Below are 23,304 nucleotides of genomic sequence, written 5' to 3'. Positions count from 1 at the left end.
GTACCCTGAAGGCCACTCACACCAAGAACAATAACGAAAGATAACTGTATTAGCGGATAAATTGAGCCAGAATCACCAAGATATCCCGGCTTAATCCCTTATCCTAATGTTGTGCAATAGGACCCATCAAAGGGATAGTTCAATCAAAATATTTATTTAATTACCTTCATGTGTTCCAAACCTGTAAGATGTTTTTTTTCATCTGCAGAAAACAAATTAATATCTTTTGGATGAAATATGTTACGTAACTCACGAGAATAAACCTCATTGGTTCCCACAAGTCAGTCAAGTGAACATGCTTGAGCTTCCGTTTACCACAAATCATGTGTGAGTTGATGAATGTTAATATGTAAATAAAAGCCTACATTCAATGTATTAATCAAAAAGCGATCGTGCCTTTTTGGAAAATTTTGGACTAATCCGCTGAATTCATATGGATAAGATTTATGATCTCATTATGAACTTTTTGAAGCGTCAAAGTGGTTGTTACGTAGCTGCCATTATAGGGGGAAAAAAACTTTCAGGTTTCATTAAAAATTACATGAATTTATTTTTGGGTGAACTATCCCTTTAAACCAAAATGGTGTAAATGAATCACGTACAAATGTTGGTGTAACCACACTACTGCCTAGGTGAGTAGTAAAACTACATGCATTAGTCCATGCATTTATTTTGTTTGTTTGTACATGCATATATGAAGAAAAACAAGTCAAAAAATTCAATTTCCATTACTGGAGAAACATCTCTATTCCTAAATAATAACAATGTATATAATTTATATTATAACAAAGCTTATGAAATGTCTCATAGCCGGTATGATTAATCTATGTAAACGTGCAAATACTCTAAACTGTACTTAATCCATATGAATTGATTCAATTAAATATATATATATATATATATATATATATATATATATATATATATATATATATATATATATATATATTTTTTTTTTTTTTTAAACGAGTAGCTATATCTGAACAACTATTGTTACCAAGACAAAACAATAGAGTAGACCCAACAAGCCAAGGTAACTGAAAAGGTTGTAAAAAACAAAACAAAACAATATTTATGAGTATTGTGAACTTCTTTGAATCCACTAAATATAGCAGCTAACTGACAGTAGCTAGCATACATGTGCTAACATAACTAGCAAATTTAGTCAAATACTAACTTCCTTTTATGAAAAATAAAATAAAAATAAAATAAAAACCAAGTAGCTGTCAATGAAGAGAAAATTAACAGTTACATTTATTTTGGTATGGCCATCCTATAAACACTTAATTTATATTCAAAGATTGTATTATGATAGTGTAGTTCTTTATTATTATCATATTTACAAAACCACTGAATTATAACATCAAGGGCAGAACTCTTGTTGAGGCAATAAACTCAAAATAAACCACATTTTGATGTGTACTCGGATTGAAAGCCATTTTCATTTTACCCATGGAGGTGGAGCACTGATAGGCTAGCACTGAGCAAATAAACTGATTTGATCCTGTCCTCCCCCTCTGTGTGCTGAAGATGGTACAGTCTGTTTCCAAACGCTTTGTGAACGGTTCAAGAGGCTGAATGCCACACACACACTGTCTGAAAATGCCCTGATACACACCTGTTCTGTCCAAGAGGAGCATGATAAGCGCAGAAATGAAAACCATCTTGCTTTAGGGCTGCTCATTATTGGTAAGTGAAGATTTTATCTGAAATATAACATTGTTATTGTTAGATGAGGATTTAACTAATCAGTTTCTCTGTCTTTAAACATTATATTAGATATATAGTGGTTTTGTTGGTTTACACATGAACAATCATCTGTGTTGAATATTACAGCAGTTTTAAATCCAGTTAACATTTGCTTATTAGTACAGTTATGAAATATTGATACTTTCACATGTTGCTGTTTTTGAGAGTAAATGACTGTGAAAATTGTCTTCAAACATGGTCATTCTGTTTTTGTTTGCTTAAATGTTGTACAATAATACTGCAGAGGCTATTAATATTATATCTAAATCTATACTTTAGTGTTTTGACTAAAGGTCAGTCAGGTCTGCTCAGAGGACATTATATATATATATATATATATATATATATATATATATATATATATATATATATATATATATATATATATATATATATATATATATATATATATATATATATATATATATATATATATATATAATGGCTTGGCTGTATTATTAAAATGTCATGACCTAAATGGCAGGTTGCTTGAGAATGTATAATTTATATCATTTAAGCTGATAAATTCAGAAAAGAATTGGGTAGATTTTAAAATTGAATGATAATAAGTACATTTACCCATGGTTTCACAGAAAATGCTTAAGCTAGTCCCAGACTAAAATGCATATTTGAGCTGTTTTAACAGAAAGCAAATTGCACTGATATATCTTAAAATATGTCAGTGTCATCGTTTTGTCTCAAGATGCACACCAGTAATGTTTTTGTTTCTAAAGAAATCTTGTAAAAGCGACCCCACTTTATATTAGGTGGCCTTAAAGGGTTAGTTCACCCAAAAATGAAAATTCTCTCATTAATTACTTACCCTAATGTCGTTCAGCACCCGTAAGACCTCCGTTCATCTTCGGAACACAAATGAAGATATTAGTGTTGAAATTCGAGGCCATCATCGACACCAATGTCATTTCCTCTCTCAAGACCCATAAAAGGCACTAAAGACGTCGTTACAAAGCCCATCTCACTACAGTGGCTCTACAATAATTTGATGAAGCGACGAGAATAGTTTTTGTGCGCAAAAAAACGAAATAACGACTTATATAGTGATGGGCCGATTTCAAAACAAAGTTTAGAACGGCTATGAATCAGCATATTGATTCATGAAATCGGCCCATCACTGTATGTCTGTCACATGTCTGTCTGTTACCACCGTCATCCCTCATTAGTTTAGTTTAGTCCTACTATGTTAATTAGTCATCATCTGTATCACCTGTCCCCTCGTTATCATCATCTTCAGTGTGTGTATTTAAGTCCTCTTTGTTCACTCTTGGTCCATCTGTGTACTCGTCTGTAGAGTAGACCCGTCTCTATACATGCCAGATACACGTCTATGTTAACCAGTGTGTGAGTAATCTATTAAAGTGTTGTTTACTAAAGTCCTGTTCCTAGTCCTTCTTCATCTTCTTAAGTTGTGATCATCACTGGTACGGGACAATGTCGTTATTTAATTATTATTATTTTTTATTTTTTTTTGCGCACAAAAACTATTCTCGTCGCTTCATAAAATTATTGTAGAATCACTGTAGTGAGATGGGCTTTGTAACATGTTTAGTTCCTTTTATGGGTCATGAGAGAGGAAAGAGGTGTCGAAAGACAGGGTAAGTAATTAATGAGAGAATTTTCATTTTTGGGTGAACTAACCCTTTAACTACTATGTACTTACATCAAAAAATAAGCAAAAACACTTTTGCTGATATTGATGTGGGATACAGGTAAAGTTAGGAACGGGTGTGGGGGTATGGGTAAGTTCAAGGATAGGGTTTAAGAAAAGGGTCAACAGTGTAATTATAAATGTAACTACAGAAATAAATTACAGATATAATTACATGCAGTTATTGTTTTGAAAAATGTAAGTACAATGTAAAAACGTGTGCATAAATGCATTTGATCAAATTATGAATTAAAATCACCATTTTGAGTCTTGGGTCGTTGAGTTGAGTTAACACAATTAACATTTTTGAGAATCGACAACCTTTATTCAAATATTATGAAAAGATTTTGTATGCATATTGAGTAATTGTGTGTTTTATTTGTGATCAAATTGTGCTATTTTCATGATTTATCACATTTTTTATGTGGTTCAGATACAATAATATTTTGAGTTTCTATTTATTAAACCAATTTCCTTCATTTCATCAACTCAAAGTTTTATTTTCAATAAACTCAGAACTTTAAGGCAACAAGGTTACTTACTTTTTTAAGTTAAACCAACTAAGCCCATCTGATATAAAGTGGGTCCATAAAAGCTACTTAAATGTCATAACTGAACTAAGGCCTAATGAAACCAGTCCATAAAATAAAAACTGTAATATAAGAAATAGTTGCTGATAAAAATATCAAACTATAAAAACTATACCACTCTAGTGCTGCAAATGAGAAGAATAAATGAAGATACACTGTTATTTTTTACATATTGCAAACATTGATTCTGATTGAAGTATATAATATATAATATACTTCAATCAGAATCAATGTTTGCAATATAATATGTATCCCCTGTTAATTAGTGTCGATTACTTGTTTCAACATACCTCACAACTTCAACAAACGAGGATGTTGGAAATCAATGATTTGATTTCCCCTCTGTAGCTCAGATCAATTTGGGTAAACAGATGGTGTTATAACACTCTCTGGAATCTCCTTCACAATGTGAGTTTTACTACAGTACAGTATTTTACAGCAGTACAACCATTTTAGAAATCTCTCGTGTCCAGCAGTTTCAGAGAACCACTCAGGCGAGCCTTCTCCGAGCTGCTGTTCCCCTCGGGAGAAATCTCATTCTGGAATGATCTCTTTAACCAAATGAGTCACAGGAGAGCAGAATAAGTATCTCCTCATATGCCTGCGTTCGGTCTTGTCTCTTTCCCCCCCCCGCCTAGTGTTCTAGGACATGTAGCTATTATCCTGTGCAGTGCAGGGATGCATAAACATGCTCTTCGTACTTTTGATTCCCAGCAACATGTGGTTGTTGTGTAAGATGTCTCAGTGTGGTATTCTGGGTAATTCAGCACAGTCAGCCCACGCTTTTCCGTGCTTTGTAAGATGCTCACTCTGTGTTTAGTGGCTCTTTGTGTTCACCTTGACAAGACATTTAACCATCTTTCAGCCCTTCAGCTTTCCTTCAGTCTGAAGACACTCACTTTATTAGAGAGAACAGCTGGTTATTTGTTTTTATGGCTTTTTTGATCAACATTCATAAGCAAAATAGATTTTTATATTGTCTGAAGAAAATGTGAGTTGTGTTTACCGGTGAAAAAGTTGCTGCCACAATGGTTATCTGGGCATCACTATGCAGTTGCTAAGGTCTTCTGAGTGGTTGTTAGGAGGTTATTTACTGCCCCAAATGAGTCCTATGAGGCTCTATGACATTCTGTTATCTACATTTGTCAATTTCTTCCACACATTTCTTTTCCTCATCAGCCAGATAAAAAATCGATTGCTTAGAAACGTTTGGAGCCCCACACATGACGTAGGGGAAAGAAGATTAATTAATAATTTATTAATTTATGAAATAATTTCTCCGTTATACGTACATTTATGCCACTTTTTAACTAAAGGGATAGTTCACCCAAAAAGGAAAAGTACCCTATAATTTACTCACCCTCAAGCTATCCTAGGTGTATATGACTTTCTTGTTTCAGCCAAACACACACACAAAAAAAGTATTCTTGCTCTTCCAGGCTTTATAATGGCATTGAATGTTGTGTTTTTGTAAGAAGAATATCCATATTTAGAGCTTTATAAATTATAATCTATGGCTTCCGGTAACGGCTGTACAGAGTGGAGTTCCAGGGGTCGAGTTCTTTATTAAGGTTTAATTCACTCCCATTATATAGCTTGGATATATTTTAATATAATGCTAAGTGTGTTTGGCTGAAAGAAGAATGTCATATACACCTAGGATGGCTTGAGTGTGAGAACTTTATGGGATAATTTACATTTTTGGATGAACTAACCCTTTATATAAAAAAGAGAACAAATTAGTAAAACCACAATTGAACTAAAAATGAGGGAATTAAATAATAAAACAGCAATGCATGTATAAATTGTGGGAAGAATTCTTAATTCATGGCTGCAATATCTTCTTTTCCTGCATATAATGTTATGTGCAGGGCTTCAAAGAAAAGTCACAGAGTTTGAGCTATGATTCATATTCATATAGCACATGGTGGCATGAGTAATACTTATATGATAAAACTCTATGTGGTCAATAGTAATAAATACCAATATATATATATATATATACAATATATATATATATATATATATATATATATATATATATATATATATATATATATATTGTATATATATACAATGTATATACATTTTTGTTAAGCTTAATCATGATGAAATACATTTGAGCGCGCACACACACACACACACACACACACACACACACACACACACACACACACACACACACACACACACACACACACACACACACACACACACACACACACACACACACACACACACACACACACACACACACACACACACACATACATTTGTTTATGTGACATGGACATTCCATAGGTGGAATGGTTTTTATACTGTACAAACCAAATTTTCTATCCCCTTACACTACCCCTGAACCTACCCATCACAGGAAACATTCTGTATTTTTACTTTCTAAAAAAAAGTATCCTGTATGATTTTTTAGCATTTTGAAAAGTGGGGACATGGCCAATGTCCTCATATTACACCCTATCCTTGTAATACCTATGTCATGCCCATGTCATTATACACATTTGTGTCCTCATATGTCACAAAAACATGCCCCCCCCCCCCGCGCGTGCACGCGCGCTCACACACACACACACACACACACACACACACACACACACACACACACAGTATACTTGCACATTTACATAACTGAACACAAACATTACAGACAAACTGTTTAGGCAACTCAGTGTCTCACAGGAAGAAATATCTCTCTCTCCCTTTAATTATACTGTCAAGATAGAAGGATGTTCCTAGAGAGAGAGAGAGAGAGAGAGAGAGAGAGAGAGAGAGAGAGAGAGAGAGAGAGAGAGAGAGAGAGAGAGAGAGAGAGAGAGAGAGAGAGAGAGAGAGAGAGAGAGAGAGAGAGAGAGAGAGAGAGAGAGAGAGAGAGAGAGAGAGCTTATAGAGTTTTTTTAATCCTCTAAATCAGTGTCCAGAGATCAATGGGTCCCTTTTAGCATATTACACAAGATTAGATTTACTGAGTAACAGACATTTAATGCTTAGAGAGTTAATGCTAGTGGGGGTCGTCCCACACACACACACACACACACACACACACACACACACACACGGGGGGTGATGCTGATACTGACTTATAATTTTACACAAATTCATTAAAAAATCTAGATATTTTGGAACTTTGGAACACATGACAGAAGGATAATTTTTTATTGGCCAATAGCAATAATCTTAGAATGACAAAATCAGCCTGGTCAATATATTTGACAGAAACAAAGAAGTATTATAAAGGTAAATTTTAGCGTACTTTTGAAAAGAATACCTTTTATGGAAATAATAAAATAATGTAAGATGCAAACTGAATGTCATTTTAGCTATACTCTATGCTGTATCAGATGATGTCCTGTGTTGCTAAAATGTACACAGTGCACCTTTAATTGCATTGTTAGGGTAACAATGCAATTAAACAATGCAATATTGCATTGTTAGGTAAGTTTATGACCCACGACCAGTTATGAAAAATGAAGACCAAGAGTCAGGAGGGCAATTAATTAGAGAAAAATGTAATGAAGAATAGTTTGCAGTTTCATCAACAGAAGTCAGCTTTAAGTCTCACAATGAGTTTGTAGGTCGCGCTCCCTCTACCCGTCTATCGTACATACAGTTTCTCAACAGTTATACTGTTTTCAAGGTTTAGCCTCGTCATTGGATGATTCTGATTGGCTCAGAGAAAATGAACAGTCATGGTATATTTCCACACATTGTCAGTTAATCTGGTTCACATGTCCATAGATCACTTGTTGACATCTTCACCCTGGAATTAGGCATGAAGTGACCTTCCAGGTCTAAAGCAGATGCCAGCTTTCTCAGAGCAACAAGTCCACCCATCTCTTAGGATGCCCGTAATCAATCTCCAATACTTACTGATCTGTAACACAGAATACTGGGCACATACACAGAGACACACTCTCCAAATTTGGAGTTGGTTGAGCTCCTCTAACCAGAATGTTCCCCAAAACATACTGATAACATGTGCTTCCTCTAAGGTACAGACAATAGTACAATGTTTCAGTAAAAGGAAATAATAGGCAAATTAATAAAGTATAATATGAAATGAAAGACATAAAGGAAGAAACAAAAATCATTGGTTCTATTGATTTAGTAATATAATCATTTTAATGAATTATTAGAAATCATAATTATGATGTTGGAGTATAAATACTGATTAATGCTTTGATTATTATTTGGATATATATATATATATATATATATATATATATATATATATATATATATATATATATATATATATATATATATATATATATATATATATATATATATATATATATATTTTCAGAATCCACCCTTCAGCTTAATAATTAAGTAAGAAGGTATTGTAGTTTTAAATTATATTATATGAAATGCAATTGAACTTTAGAGTATGTAAGTGTGTAAGTGTGACTTCTTTTTATGTAATTTCCTAATAACTTAATTTGTCTTTTTTATATATAGTTTAAAGTGTAGTGCAGCTGAATGTACTGACAAATATTTATAGTAAACTAAAATATAATTTAATGCCACACATTTGTAATGATGATTTTTCAATTTAGTACATTTAAAATATATTAACGTTAAATGTAATACTGTATAACAGACTGTAAATTCTAATCAACTTTACATGTGCTTTAGTCATCACATCAAAATAAGTGTACATCATCAAAGCGTAAAAAAACATGATTTAAAAAGTACTTTAAAGTAAAACTTTTAATTTGACATTTTTCCAGAGTGCACTTTTGAAGCGTGTAAAGAAATTAAAGTGTACTCTCTTTAAATAAAATGTAGTGACCGTTTATTTATGAATGAATAAATGAACGAATGTACATTAATACAATAAAGCACAGTTATTTTTCATATGCTACTACTACTAATAATAATAATACAATTTATTTATAAAGCACTTTACATTTAAAAAAAAAATCTCAAAGTGCTAATAGAAACATTAGCAATATTTCTTACAAAAATTGACCACATGATGCAATTTCGTCTTTTTTATTTTATTTTATTATTGAGATTCCCTCAGAGACTGCAGATGAAATATGTGGGTATATGCAGTGCATTTCCCGACATGCTATAGAATACCTCTAGCATTACTGTATTGCATATGTGTTTGCGATGTGTGCAGTACTTCCCCATCATCAATCCATCAATCCATCCATCCAGTCTGTGTATTTTAACCTTCTTGCTTATTGAAAAAGATGCTCAGGGGCAAACTGATTTATGCCACTGGACAAACACAAGCCTGATAACCCTTGTACATATTTCTGGGGCTATGCCAGAGGCAGTGCCAATGCTTTAAGCCAGATGGCATCTCATGGCTGGTGCACATATGCTAAATGAACAAACTCTATATCAAGGTCAGAAACTCTGAAAAGCTGCAGTGTGTGTTGCGTTTGGGCTGACCGTTATAAGACCTTTCTGCTGTTTTTGGTATATCTAGAGACAAGTGAATGTGCAACAAGTCAGGACACACACAAGAGAGAACAGAACTATTACATTTAGAACTATGACTGATATTGTCTATGACTGAGTTTATCCAACACAAGTATGTGTACTTAATATTGGGCCCATTAAGAACTACTAGAAATAACACATTTGTGAACGCTTAGATGATTTTCTCCATTTTCTTCATTTAGGAATATCTATCAAAAATCTATCTGTCATATCAAAAAAATTAATGCAAGTTTACAAAATAAATATTGTTATATTTGGTGTGAATATGTTTTCTTGTGCCTCACCAAGAAATATATTCTCTGTGTATATCCAGACTGTAGAATTTGTGATGATTGTGTTAACGTGTGCGAGTGTGTGTCTAATTCAGATCAGTTTTAGCCAGGGGCATGTAATAGTTTCACACTAATCTGTCAAAAATCCTACAGACAAAGTGTGAAAAACTGACTGTGATCCTCTGAGAAGGCTTAGAAAGAGAAACACAGAGATTGTGAGAAGGTGAGAGGAAGAAAAACAGAGTTAAAAAGACAGAGAGACGTTTAATCCATCCCAGAGGAGCTAATAGCCTCTTCATATCTCTCCCTCCTCCATGCTTCCTCACTACTGGTAGGGCTATTTTTTTAAATCTTTTCATTCACCTTTTTTAATTGTGAAACAAACAACAATTCAGTATCAAAATACATTTAAAACACACTGTGTACTGTAACGTGTATGATTTGTTTTGATTTAGTTTTCATTGTTCTTTGTTCAATGTTTCCGTTGCTTGTTAGTCTCCTTGAGTCTTAATGAGTTAATCATTCTGTTCAACTGTTCCTGTTTAGTTCCCTCAGTCCATCCATTTTAGGCATCCGTTTCCACACGGAAACGCGGTTAGATGTATAAGTAAACATTTTGTATCGTATCAGCGTTTCATCCACACAGATCCGGCGTTTTAGGTCCTGAAACCGGTATTTTTTGAAACCGGGTCCCAGAGTGGATAAATCTGAAACCAACACCTTTGACTTTTAATTGTATCTCTGTGGCAGAATTACAGCACCTCCTACTGCTCTGGCATGTATACTACATCATTTACAGTCTGTTTCAGTGGTTTCGTGTGTATGCAGATATTTCTTGAGACGAGGGGGACTTTGTGTGGACTTGGCCTTAGTCTGTTGTGTTCAGTTCCTTGTCCGGTCTTGTTGCTGTTTATAGTGTGGTTGTGTTTAACTTATTCCTGTTATTTCCTGTGTGTTCTTTGATGAATGGGAGATTTCAAAACTGTAACCTTTAAGTGTAAAGTATATAAAACAAATATAGATCATTAAGATAAAATTCAATTTGCATGTTAAATGGTTTGAAGTAAATATAATAAAATAAAAATGGAATAGAATAAATTGAATTGATACTGTATATGATAACCTCAAGTATCTGTATTTAAAATGCTTTAATATATCTCTACTGTTATTCTTTTATTTTTTACTTTTTATATTATGGTATCTTATTTACAGTGTAATTATGCATTTAAGTACTGAGCAATGTCAATTATCAACATGCATAGGGTTCAATTCAATTTACATTTATTTGTATAGTGCTTTTCACAGTAGATATCTTTTCAAAGTAGCTTTACAGAAAATGCAGATTTCTATATTACAATTTAGAGTAATTTGTTATCAGTGGTGACTGTGTCCAAGTAATGTCCATATGTCAGAAATGTAGAGTTCTAAGTTAATATAAATCATGCAGTTAGCTAACATCATGTATTAATTTAGGAAGAAACGAGGATCTCAGTAAAGTAGTTATTACAAGTTGTAATGATTACAATATGTCTTTATATCTGAAGTCCTGGCAGGGGTTGGCATCATCTGACTGAAATAGTCTAAAGAGGCTGGGTCCAAACTGGAGCTGCCGGGATCTCTATCTCAGGATGTGCATCCCGAGGTAGAAATTCGATACATATGCTACATGTACTTACCATAGTGTAACAGTAAATTATGCATATTTACATGCAAACAAACCTTAATCCTACCCCTTACCCTATTATAAGTACATGTCGTTAATATATCAATATACAATTACTTTGTAACAATGATTTCGTAAAATAAAGTGTAACCCATCTGATATAACTGGAATATAGGGTATGAGATGTATTATGTAAATGTTTGGCTGAAGAGATGCATCTTTAATCTAGATTTAAATTGGAAGAATATGTCTGAGCCCCGGGAAGGTTAGTCCAGGGTTTATTGATAGTTGCATGTAGCCTAATTATGCGTGATTTACTGTTATTACTTTAGTAAGTACATGTGACGTGTAACAAAGGCGTTATAAAATAAAGTGTTACCTTTTTCCGTGACAGGAAGTTTTTTGTGTTAATGGACGATTAAGTCAGTGCTTTACATTTCTCCATCCGTGGATGATAATGAGGCGGTTGCCATGGAAGCAGAACAAGAGGACGAGACACATGCACATGCTGTAACATTCTATAAATAGAGGGACAGTAATTAAAAACCTTTAAATGAACCTCTTTAACATTATGCGTTTGTGGGGGCATTAATAATTCACACTGCATGCTGCCTGTGAATGTGCAATATGACTTTTGTTAATGAATTATTTTTGATTAGCTTTATATGTTATATTTGATATATTATCACTGTCTTCTGTTCCTGTTTTGCCTGCCTTAATTATCTAGTTAGTTTCCCTGGTTGTTAACCAGTCCCCACTCCCCACGCCTGTTCTGTTTTATCCTTTATTACACTCCCCATGTATTTAATGCAGTCGAACCCGTGACTTCCCACCTGTGAACTCGTACTAAATCGTTGTACTCCTAGTTACGAGCTCTGACGTCACGTAGCCTGCGAAAAAACAATGGCAGCCCTATGGATGCAGTGTTTATGGAAGTCGTACACAGTATTTTACAAATAACATTAAATAAAAGGTATAACAGCTTCTCTTGCCTTATCCAGTATGATTGGCACTCGGTGTGCCATGCCCAGCGGTCTCATACGATGCAATCCGAGCTGCGTGACCGTGGCTGCGGATGCTATACTCCTGCTATACTCTGGAGTCGGTTCTGAGTGTGCGGTAAACCTGTTTGCCTCTCCGGACATGTCCCACTGCCAGCTGTTTTACTTCCTGACTGAGGGGACCTCAGCATGTATGCACTGGCACACAGCTGGCCCCTGGGCTTACTCAAGTTTTCGTTTCCCCCAGACACTGTGCAAGGTCAGTGAGGACAAGGAACAGGTTTTGATGGTTGCGCCTAGCCCACCTGGACCTGGCTCTCAGAACTTATGCTCCTCATAACTGCCCCTATCTGGTGGATTCCCCTGATGAAGGCTCTGCTTTCTCAGGGTCAGGGCACCATATGTCCAGACCTCTGGAACCTCCACGTGGATGACTTAAGTGTTCTACTCCCAGTAGTGGTAGACACAATCACTTCAGCTAGAACCCTTTCTATGAGGCACACCACATATGCTTTGAAGTGGAGTCTGTTCATTGATTGGTGCCCTTTTCATTTAGAATACCCCAATAAATGCTTGATCAGAGTCGTCCTTTCTTTCCTGCTGAAAGGGCTCGAGTGAAGGCTGTCTCCCTCCACCATGAAAGTGTATGGTAAATGAACTGCATTTATATAGCGCTTTAAACAGATCCATGGCCAACAAAGCGCTTTACATATTGCCTCACATTCACCCATTCATTTACTCATTCATACATGGTGTCAGCCATGCAAGGCGCCATCCAGCTTGTCAAGAGCACCTAGGGTTAGGTGTCTTGCTCATGGACACCTCCACACTTAGTCAGGTGAAACCGGGGATGGAACCACCAACCTTCCGGTTTGTAGGTACATGAACCACTGAGCCACTGCCACCCATGCTGTGTATGTTGCTACTATCGTCCCATCATGATTCAGTAGCCTGACAAGCCAGACCAAGACTCACCATTGACAGGGCTCAGTCTGAGGGGCGGGATAAACGGTCGTCTTTCAAACTCCCTCTGCACGCAATTGGATAGAGCTACAACCAACCAGAGCAATGAAGGTGAAGCGGAGCTAGCTGATAGATTAAACTTTCGCTGTATCCGGTCGGCAAAACTCCGAACACATCTTCCGTTTTTAAGAATAACTTCAGTGCCGTTCTTTTCTCAGAGAAAAGCTTAACTCCAAGTCTTCCAGAGTCATGGTCAAAGCTGAATCGAAAGACCGTCTTTCGCCAGCTTCTGTGTTTATTAGTAACACGCAAGCGTAACTCTGCTATCATTATGTTAAGCCGGAGAAAACATTATGTTTCAGAAAAGTAATGAAGTTTTAGGTTTTGGCAAGAAGAGCATTCTCACAAAGGTCGAGAGGGGGAGATTATGCCTTCCAGACCTACAATAAACTAAATTTACTTCTCTTGGTGTAAGGCCAGAGTGGTAACAGATGGTTTGCTATCATTTTATGTGTTGGGGTGTAGGTTTCCGAGGGTGAATCTTACAGACATGACCTGTTATCTGTTTAATGAAGTTTAGAAATTATATCAGGCTTAAAATCACACTGGATACATTCAGTCAAGTGTCAAATATTTAACAATGTAAATGTTAGTTTGGGGCAGGTATCTACTTTTTCAGTCCAGCAACAGCAGTTAGACATGGCAGAGGATTGTGACACAGGGTCTAGAACTTGTATGTAATAATAATAATAATTTGATCGATTTATATAGTGCTTTTCAAGGCACTCAAAGCGCTTTACATTGAAGGGGGAATCTCTTCAACCACCACCAATGTGCAGAATCCACCTGGATGATGCGACGGCAGCCATATTGCGCCAGAACGCTCACCACACACCAGCTGATTGGTGGAGAGGAGACCGGGTGATTAAGCCAATCAGGAGAGGGGGATTATTAGGAGGCCATGATGGACAGAGGGGCCAATGGGCAAATTTGGCCAGGATGCCGGGGTTACACCCCTACATACATTAGACACATGTATGTCTGCTTGGTCAGTCCCTGTGCTAGACTAGGTGCCCATGTTTCCCCTCTGGGTGATACCATGTGTGTATTTTCAACGGTAAGGCCTCACTGTTCTAAGAGATCCTAATTTGTCAGTTCAGTTCTGACATTCAGTTCTGAGCGTCCAGGCACTGGCTAGGCTCCTCAGTGAAAACTTAATGAGTGAGTGCTGCACGCTTCCTGATATACCCGTGGCATGGGGAGTGGTGTGTGATGCAAATCTCACTCACCAATGTCCATCAGCTTGTTCTATTACCACTCAAAGGTATTACTACTCGAAGGCTCTCAAGCGAGATCCCAGTTCGTCAGTTCAGTTCTGACATATCGTCTCTGTTCCCTTTTTAAGGAAACAGGGTTTACATTAATAACCTAGATGTTATTGGTGACCTGAATTTGATTCCTTGCTCAACATCCATTGCTGATCTTGTTTCCTACTCCCTTATTGTCAAACCGTATTTTCTATCCCCTTACACTGCCCCTAAACCTAAACCTACCCATCACAGGAAACATTCTGCATTTTTACTTTCTAAAAAAATTCATCCTGTATGATTTATAAGCATTTTGAAAAGTGGGGACATGGCCAATGTCCTCATAAGTCACCCTCTCCTTGTAATACCTATGTCTGCCCCCCCCCCCTCCACACACACGCACACACACACACACACACACACACACACACACACACACACACACACACACACACACACACACACACACACACACACACACACACACACACACACACACGTCACAATCTAAGGACAGAAAGGGGACAAAAAAATAATTTTTAAGCATGGATACATTGTGACAGCTTTACGTGACTGATAGATAGAAAATGATTTTGTTTTAAGGATTAATTGGAATAACATAATTTTCCATTCATCATTAGGTGTTTTTTTTTAAATCTTCGTTCTTGTGAGAATCCACACACACACACATGTAATGACTGCCCCACTAGTGAAGAGATGCCCTCTCTTGACTTAAGAGCTCTTTTGTTGAATTAGGCTTTATCAACCTCCGGAGGCTAAACGTTTTGCCTTTAAATTTATGCATTTTGCAAATGCTTTTATTCAGAGAGACTTAAAATAAGTGGAACTTGCAACAACACAAAGACACAATACAAAGCTACAGTTGGCTAGAAAAGAACAAGCAAGTATAAAGAGATGTGGAAGTGAATGAACAATGTAAGAGATGGCAGTTGTTTTAAGTACGTTTAGAGAACTATATCAGAAAAGGTATTGAGTTTTAGGTTTTGGCAAGAAGGACATTCCCACAAAGGGGGATAGGGGGAGATTATGCCTTCCAGACCTACAATAAACTAAATGAACTTCTCTTGGTGCAAGGCCAGAGTGGTAACAGATGGTTTGCTATCATCGTGTGTGTCTGTTTGTAGGCTTCCCAGTGTGAATCTTACAGACATGGGCTGTTCTCTGTTTTATGAAATTAAGAAAATATATCTGGCATAAAATCACACTGGATACATTCCGTCAAGTGTCAGCTATTTAATAATGTAAATGTCAGTTTAAAGCAGGTATCCACTTTTTCATTCAGGCAAGTTTTCTCACAATTTACTCGCTTTCATGATGTTCCAAACTAAATATATTTTGAAGACTATACTGAGCACTATTTTCCATGTAGTTACAATAAATGTATTACATTAACGTACTACATTGCTAGTCCATATGTTTTTTACACAATTTTCCAAGTCTTCTGAAGTAATGCAGTTACTTAAGATTACATCAAGATTTATTTTTATTATGTTTTACATTTATTACATTGTGACTTTCCACCAAATCTTGTTACCAATTAAGTAAAAAAAAAAAAGAAAAGAAATTGTGCAAGCACATAAGCATTAATTTATAGAGTGCTGATAGGTGTTACAGTGAATAGCTGTGGGCAGAGGGTTCACAAAGAGCCACTAAACAGGAAGAGAAGAAAATAATAGAATGGCTACATGTTTGTCTGACAGAGCTTATTCTTCATCCATTACCATAGAAACAAAAGTGCTGTAATTGTTTCTGCATTTATACCAGTGTGTAGTACAAAGCACAAATAACAGTTGCAATTTATTTTACAATACATTATAGTGTACTTACCTAAGAAAGTACTGGGAAATATAAAGTAACAACATGGGTGAAGGTTAAGTTTAGTGGTAGGTTCAGGGTTAGTACCTAGTTTTTACCCAGTTATTGTAATTACTATAATAAGTACATGGGGAACAGGACTGTAAAATAAAGTGCTACCAATAAAAAACACTATGTATATGCAATAACACACAAAATTACATAATGGATAAGCAGACATATGTGGGGGAGGAACGGTGCCACACAGCATAACATCCCCGGTTCGATTTCCCGGCTGAACCATAGCCTTTTATGTGTGGAGTTTGCATGTTCTCCTCGTGTTTCCCCCGCAGACCACAAATATGCAGGTTAGGTGGACCGGATATGCCAAATTGTCTGTGTGAGTGTGAATGTGTCCAAGCACTCTCAGTGCTGTGTTGTATCAGGAAGGGCATCCGGCGTAAAATCTGCCAAATCAAATGTGTGTGAAGCGGACCCTGCAATTGACTAAGAATAATACTATAGGAAGATGGATAAGCTAAATATATTTATTTCAGTGGAATTAGCATGTGCTTTCTTCAAATTCAAATTAGAGGAGACTCTAGTTGGCACGATCTCTGCTGACACTTAAAGGGTTAGTTCACCCAAAAAGGAAATTCCTTTCATTAATGACTCACCCTAATGTCGTTCCACACCCGTACAATCTCTGTTTATCCTCGGAACACAGTTTAAGATATTTTAGATTTAGTTCGAGGGCTTTCTGTCCTTTGAATGTAACTAAATGCCCACTTGCTGTCCACGTCCAGAAGGTAATGAAAACATCATCACTGTCTTCTCTTCCATGTTCCTCAAATAAAGAATCAAACGGTTATACTGCTGAAATCACGTGACATTGGTGATCCGAATCACGAATCAATCTGCTGATTCATGACCGATTGATGAATAAAGGCTGAATAAAGTCGTTTTTATTTTTTTATTTTTTTTTTGACCAAAATGTATTGACGACGGTTCAAAAGAGTCTAACTAACCAATTGATGTCACATATGGACTACTTTATGATGTTTTCATTACCTTCTGGACGTGGACAGCAAGTGGGCATTCACTTACATTCAAAGGACAGAAAGCCCTCAGACTAAATCTAAAATATCTTAAACTGTGTTCCGAGGATGGTCTTACGGGTGTAGAACAACATTGGGGTGAGTCATTAATGAAAGAAATTTCATTTTTGAGTGAACTAACCCTTTAAGGTCTTTGCTGTGCTCGTGTCTAGATCTGATCTGGATACGGCCTGGATCGGGCAGACTACTGTAAACCTCGGGGTAAACAGAGAGACTAATATTAGTGTAGATGCCATTTTTCTTATTATGTAACGAGTACATCAGATGTTATGGGATGTGTTCCCGGTTGCAGCCTAACAATCATTTAACTGATTTGAATGATAGAAATTGATCATTTGTTATGTGTATGCCAGGTTAAAGAGATAGAGAGCATTTTTAGTCTAGATTTAAACTGACAGAGTGTGTCTGCTTCACAAACAATGCTAGGGAGACTGTTCCAGAGTTTAGGTGCTAAAGAGGAAAAGTATCGACCGTCAGCAGTTGATTTAGATATCCTCTGTATTATAAACTGGCCAGAGTTTTGAGACCGTAATAGACGTGATGGAGTATAATGTGTTAAGAGCTCGCTCAAGTACTGGGGAGTTAAACCATTTAGTGCTTTGTAAGTAATTAGTAAGATTTTAAAATGTATGCAATGTTTAATAGGGAGCCAGTGCAGTGTTGACAGAACCGGGCTAATATGATCATACTTCCTGGTTCCGTTTCATTTTGGACCAGCTGCAGTTTATTTATTAAGCGTTAAATATGAACTGAAATGAATGGAGACATAGGAACATGGACACAAACACAATGAAACGTAACATAACCCTGACAGTAAGAAGGAATATGTTACAAAGTTTGTTTCTTGTTTCGATTCTTGTTTTGTTTTGCTTAACAAATAGCAAAACAACTTTTTCTTGTTTTGTGTGGATTTCATTTTGCTTAGTTTGTTTTTGTTCTTCATGTTTTTGCAAACAGATTGTATTGTTTCTTTTAAATTTCTAAAAGAGAATCTTAAGTTTTCCTCTACTTTTTTGAAACCAACTTCTATCTTTCTGCTAAAATTGGCTATTTTTTTTTATCATTTTGATTCTAGAATGGCAGTGGTGAGATGACGGAGGTGGAGCCGGTGTTGGATTTTGCGTCGTCAGGTCGGTCAGGCCGCCGTAATGCTCTGCCTGACATCCTGGGCTCTCCTGCCGGTGTCAACCCCTCCGACCTCCCTCTCAAACTAGCGGAACTCTCCCTCACAGGTCAATCAAATTTATTGAAACGCATATACACAAATGTGTGGTTCTGTGCTTTAATCTGTCTGTTTGCTCTTTGTCTACAGATGGTCCAGGAGGAGCTCAGTCCCCGACATCACAGGAAGCTCCACCCCCTCCAGACTGCTCGGAGGAAAAACAGGGATCCTGAAAACTCCTCTTCACCCCCCCACAATGATCACCCGTCTAACATCACTGATGGAGAAAGAAGAAAAGGAAATATAAAGATGGCAATATCTCAGTGACAAACTATCTGTGCTGACTGACATTTGACTGCGCACGCTTTGGCCAGTTGCAGGTGGACTTTCAGACTCATGCCTCATGCTGGTAGATGTCTCAGATTACCTTGGGGGAATTGGTCAAGTAATGTCCTCCATCTGTGGCCAGTCGAACTACAATTCTACTTGCGAATTTGGTGGATAGCATTAACATATAGTGAACAGAAACATCCGAATGTGGCTTTGAAGCCACCAGTGTTGTTGGTTTTAACTAAAACTATTTAAAATATTTTTTTAATAGAAATAAAATATAAATGAAGAATTTTTAAACTTAAAAATGTAAAAGTATTACAATGACTAATACTGAAATTAAATAAAAATAAATAAATATAAAAACAAAAGCCAATAAAAATGACAAAAGCACAAAATTAGGAAGAAATATAAAAATCAAAAGCTAATTCAAATTATTAATAAACACAATGATAAGATATAAGTAATACTATGCTGGTAGACATGGTCATAACTTACTAAAATTCACAGGAATCACTTCACGCTTGATAATCGCAAACAAAATGATTTTAGTTCAAATAGACAGGCAGACAGAAGTGTTGGAGTAGCTGCAGTCAGTGTCAAACAGGCATCTGTCATCTATAAGGCATGTCTCTGCGATGTAGACAGCTCTGATAATTATGATGGAAGGGATCTAGTTTTGCAGCGTAGATGAACCGTACAGTAATCAAATTTTATTGATGGACATAAGCAGACAGGCTACAATGTTTATCTGTGGATTTATATTAGCGTTTTTTGCATTTTAATAAGCCATGTGGAAGACACACATACACAAACAAAATGACATTCATGAAGGCCAGAGATATAGTTTTCGACTCAGGACATTCCTTATAAAATTGAAGAGACACATTTTGTTTGCATAAAGTTTACCCATTTAGTTGAACTGAGATCTGGGGCCATTTTAATTGTCATTGCCATTGTTGTCTTTCGGTATAAGTAACAAATATATGTTCCAACAATTATAAAGACGTCAGTTAAATTATATTAACCAGCTGTATATCTAACAAGTGAACCCTTCAAAATAATAATATTTTTTTATTATTTATTAATATTGCCAAACTGTTTTTCACCTTATCCTTTTAACTGTAACGTTAATTTAAGGCTAAGTTTACATTTTAATTATTTAAAATCCTACTAAAATGTATTGATCCGTTGACAATTACTTTCATTTTTTAAATTCAATCTATGGACCCACTTTATATTAGGTGGCCTTATGACTATGTACTCACATTTTAATTAATCATTTGATACAATGCACTTATTGTGTACATACATGTTTTTAAATTGTACTTACATTTAAAAAAATACCTGCATGTAATTACATCTGTAATTAATTTCTGTAGTTACATTTGTAATTACAGTTGGCACTTCCCTTACACCTAACCCTAGCCTTAAACGTACCCATCCCACCACACCTGTCCCTAAATACCCGTATCCCCCCTCAATATCAGCAAAAGTGTGTTGCAATACAATATGAACACAGTCAAATTGACAAAGTACATTGTACTTATTTTTTGATGTAAGTACATAGTACTTAAGGCCACCTAATATAAAGTGGGGCCCAATCTATATTTTCAAGATTTTTTAAATTATTATTATTATTTTATTTAATAACTATTTACTGCCTTTAACACCATAGCCTAAATAACATTTTGGACACACTTTACTGTAAGGTTTCATTTGTCAACATTAATTAACTATATTAGTTGAACTAACAATGCACAATACTTCTTAGTCAATGCTAATTTTCAACATTTACTAATACATTTTTTAAGTCCAAAATTGTATTTGTTAACATTTGTTGATGCACTGTGAACTAGCATGAACAAACAATGAACAATTATATTTTTTATTAACTAACATTAATAGTAGTTAACACCTCTTTTTCTTACAAGTAAAGTAATCACGATTATTTCAGGCAGAGATAGAATTGTCTAACTCATTACACAGATTTGTAACTGAAGAATGTTTTTGTTATTGCCGCTGGCCTCTCCTACTGCATTAATTATCATTTCACATATCAGAATATGTGTCATGGCACCTGTGTATTATAAAAGCTTTCATTTAATGTTAAATATTGCAGTTATGGTGTGTAATAATCAGAGTGCCATTTTGAACTTGTGAAAGAGGCAGGTTACCTCTGATATAGACTATGAAAGTCTTTTAAAGATTCTTATTGAATATTCATTTATTCAAAGCAAATGGTGATAGTTTGTGATCAGCATATGTTGGGGGAGCTGGCACTGTCACTGGTGTTGCCAACACAGAGTGCAACATGTCTGAAAACACAGCTTTCAATGTCACCTTCTGCCAGTCAGCAGCTTGAGACAGGGTGTCTGTTCACAGCTATTAGCACATTAACAGACGTGCCAATATAGAGACAACAGCATCAATGACCTCAGCTGACTGTCTTCAGAAATGAGGCCGTGTGCTCGCTGGGACGAGCAGTGATTGATATCAAAAATCTTTATGGGAACAATGAGGTTTTGTACGTAGTGTAATAATGGGTTCGGGGTATTTGCATTTATTTTTACATTTGGAAGATTAAATGTGCTACATGTTTATATTCAATATTTTACACATGGAAACTCTATCAGGTCCTCTGTGTTGACTCTGTATAGTGATTTTAATCAGAATGAGTTCTTCTAAATACTGTAGTAAAAGTGCCCAAATTGTTTTGATATGTTTATTATTGCTTTGTCTGACTCTGCCTCTGATTTTTTTATTTTATTTTAGAATTTACACATTCTTGCAAGTGGAGTTGGCTAAAATCACAATTAAAGGGTTAGTTCACACAAAAAAAGAAAATTCTGTCATTAATTACTGTCTGTCACTAATATCCCCTCATGTTGTTCCAGACCTTCGTTCATCTTTTGAACACAAATGAAGATATTTTGGATGAAATCTGAGTGCTCAATGTGACTACAGTGATTCACAGTAGCGGCTCCTGTTCGTAAATTTAGGCAGGGGAGATTTTGAGTCTTAACGCTAGATTATGAGAAACATTTTGTAAACTTTATATTCTAATCACAGCACATAGACTCAATTTTGGCAGAATTCTAAATGGCATTCCGTTATTCAGCCCCGAGGGTGGAGTGGAGTGCTCTAAAGATGATTGACAGGCATAGAACACATGACTAACGCGTAGAATACCATCTTAGAATTGCCTTTAAGGGTTCACCCAAAAATGAAAATTTGACGTTTATCTGCTTACCCCCAATGCATTCAACATGCAGGTGTCTGTGTTTCTTCAGTAGAACACAAATAAAGATTTTTAACTCCAACTGTTGCTGTGTGTCATATAATGATGTGAATGGGTAACGTTCTATGAGAGAAAAACAAAAAACATGCTTAGACAACATAATAAAGAATTATATAAATATGGCTCGATTTCTCACACAAACTGATCGTTTTGTGTCTTAAGATATCAGTGTGTGTCGTCATGAGCCACAGGCGTTCCCACGGGACTTCAGCGCGAGACACAGCTAGCCGGCTAAAACAGGTGAATTTAAACAATGGCTAAGTGGCTAAACGCATCTCGTTGTCGTGTGAGGGACCTGTTCATGTTGGACGGACATTTTAATTGCATTTTGTGTCTGTTAAGAGGCACAAAGACACCCTTTACGCTATGCCCCCAAAGCTGCCGTTTTAGCTGAGGGGGGTTCTGGGCATTAACTGTAATAACTCCGTGTTGCAAGCACCAATCCGGTTCGTTTTTTTTCCTATAGACTGTACTCACAAAGATATAACGATCAAGATAAACTTAAAAATTCGCCGGAGTTGTCCTTTAAGACAGCTCGAGAGGTCTCTCAAGTGGTTAGGAGTTGCCAGTAGGGGCTTGTGATGGCGCTGAGGAGACAGAGACGTGCGCAAATCTTACAATAGATGGAGAATCTGTTCGAAATGTTTGACGACAAGCAATCTAATCTCTGTTTGGACAGAGCAGGCATCATCTTTTTCAGCGCTGGTTAATGTCAGTTTTTATAATATATATATTTTTTTAAAACGCAGTTCGAGCATGCATAGCGATCGCTTCTTCCTTCTGCCAGTTCGGTTTTCTTTAGGAATCCATGGTGGGTGTATATATATATATATATATATATATATATATATATATATATATATATATATATATATATATATATATATATATATAT

The 23,304-nt window shown here is 36.0% G+C and overlaps 1 protein-coding gene across 1 annotated transcript; it reads left to right on the top strand.

Moving 5' to 3' along the window:
• Window positions 1-1,545: 1,545 nt before the first annotated feature.
• On the top strand, window positions 1,546-19,507 carry LOC137047509 (cAMP-dependent protein kinase inhibitor beta-like). The gene is made up of 3 exons (XM_067425244.1): window positions 1,546-1,689; window positions 18,692-18,848; window positions 18,929-19,507. Exons 2-3 carry the CDS (start codon window positions 18,707-18,709, stop codon window positions 19,009-19,011), a joined length of 225 nt encoding a protein of 74 aa, XP_067281345.1. The 5' UTR covers window positions 1,546-1,689; window positions 18,692-18,706; the 3' UTR covers window positions 19,012-19,507.
• Window positions 19,508-23,304: the final 3,797 nt, after the last annotated feature.

This window comes from Pseudorasbora parva, chromosome 19 (assembly GCF_024679245.1).
Source record: "Pseudorasbora parva isolate DD20220531a chromosome 19, ASM2467924v1, whole genome shotgun sequence".
In the NCBI taxonomy this organism is placed as follows: Eukaryota; Metazoa; Chordata; class Actinopteri; order Cypriniformes; family Gobionidae; genus Pseudorasbora; species Pseudorasbora parva.
The sequence above is the reverse complement of the archived record's forward strand: the minus strand, read 5'-3'. Positions and strand labels throughout refer to the sequence as shown.

Excerpts from the sequence above, each read along its gene's own strand:
- LOC137047509 (XM_067425244.1), top strand. The coding sequence starts at position 18,707 with ATGACGGAGGTGGAGCCGGTGTTGGATTTTGCGTCGTCAGGTCGGTCA. Across the intron at positions 18,849-18,928 it reads AGCGGAACTCTCCCTCACAG|ATGGTCCAGGAGGAGCTCAG; the intron begins GTCAATCAAATT and ends CTTTGTCTACAG.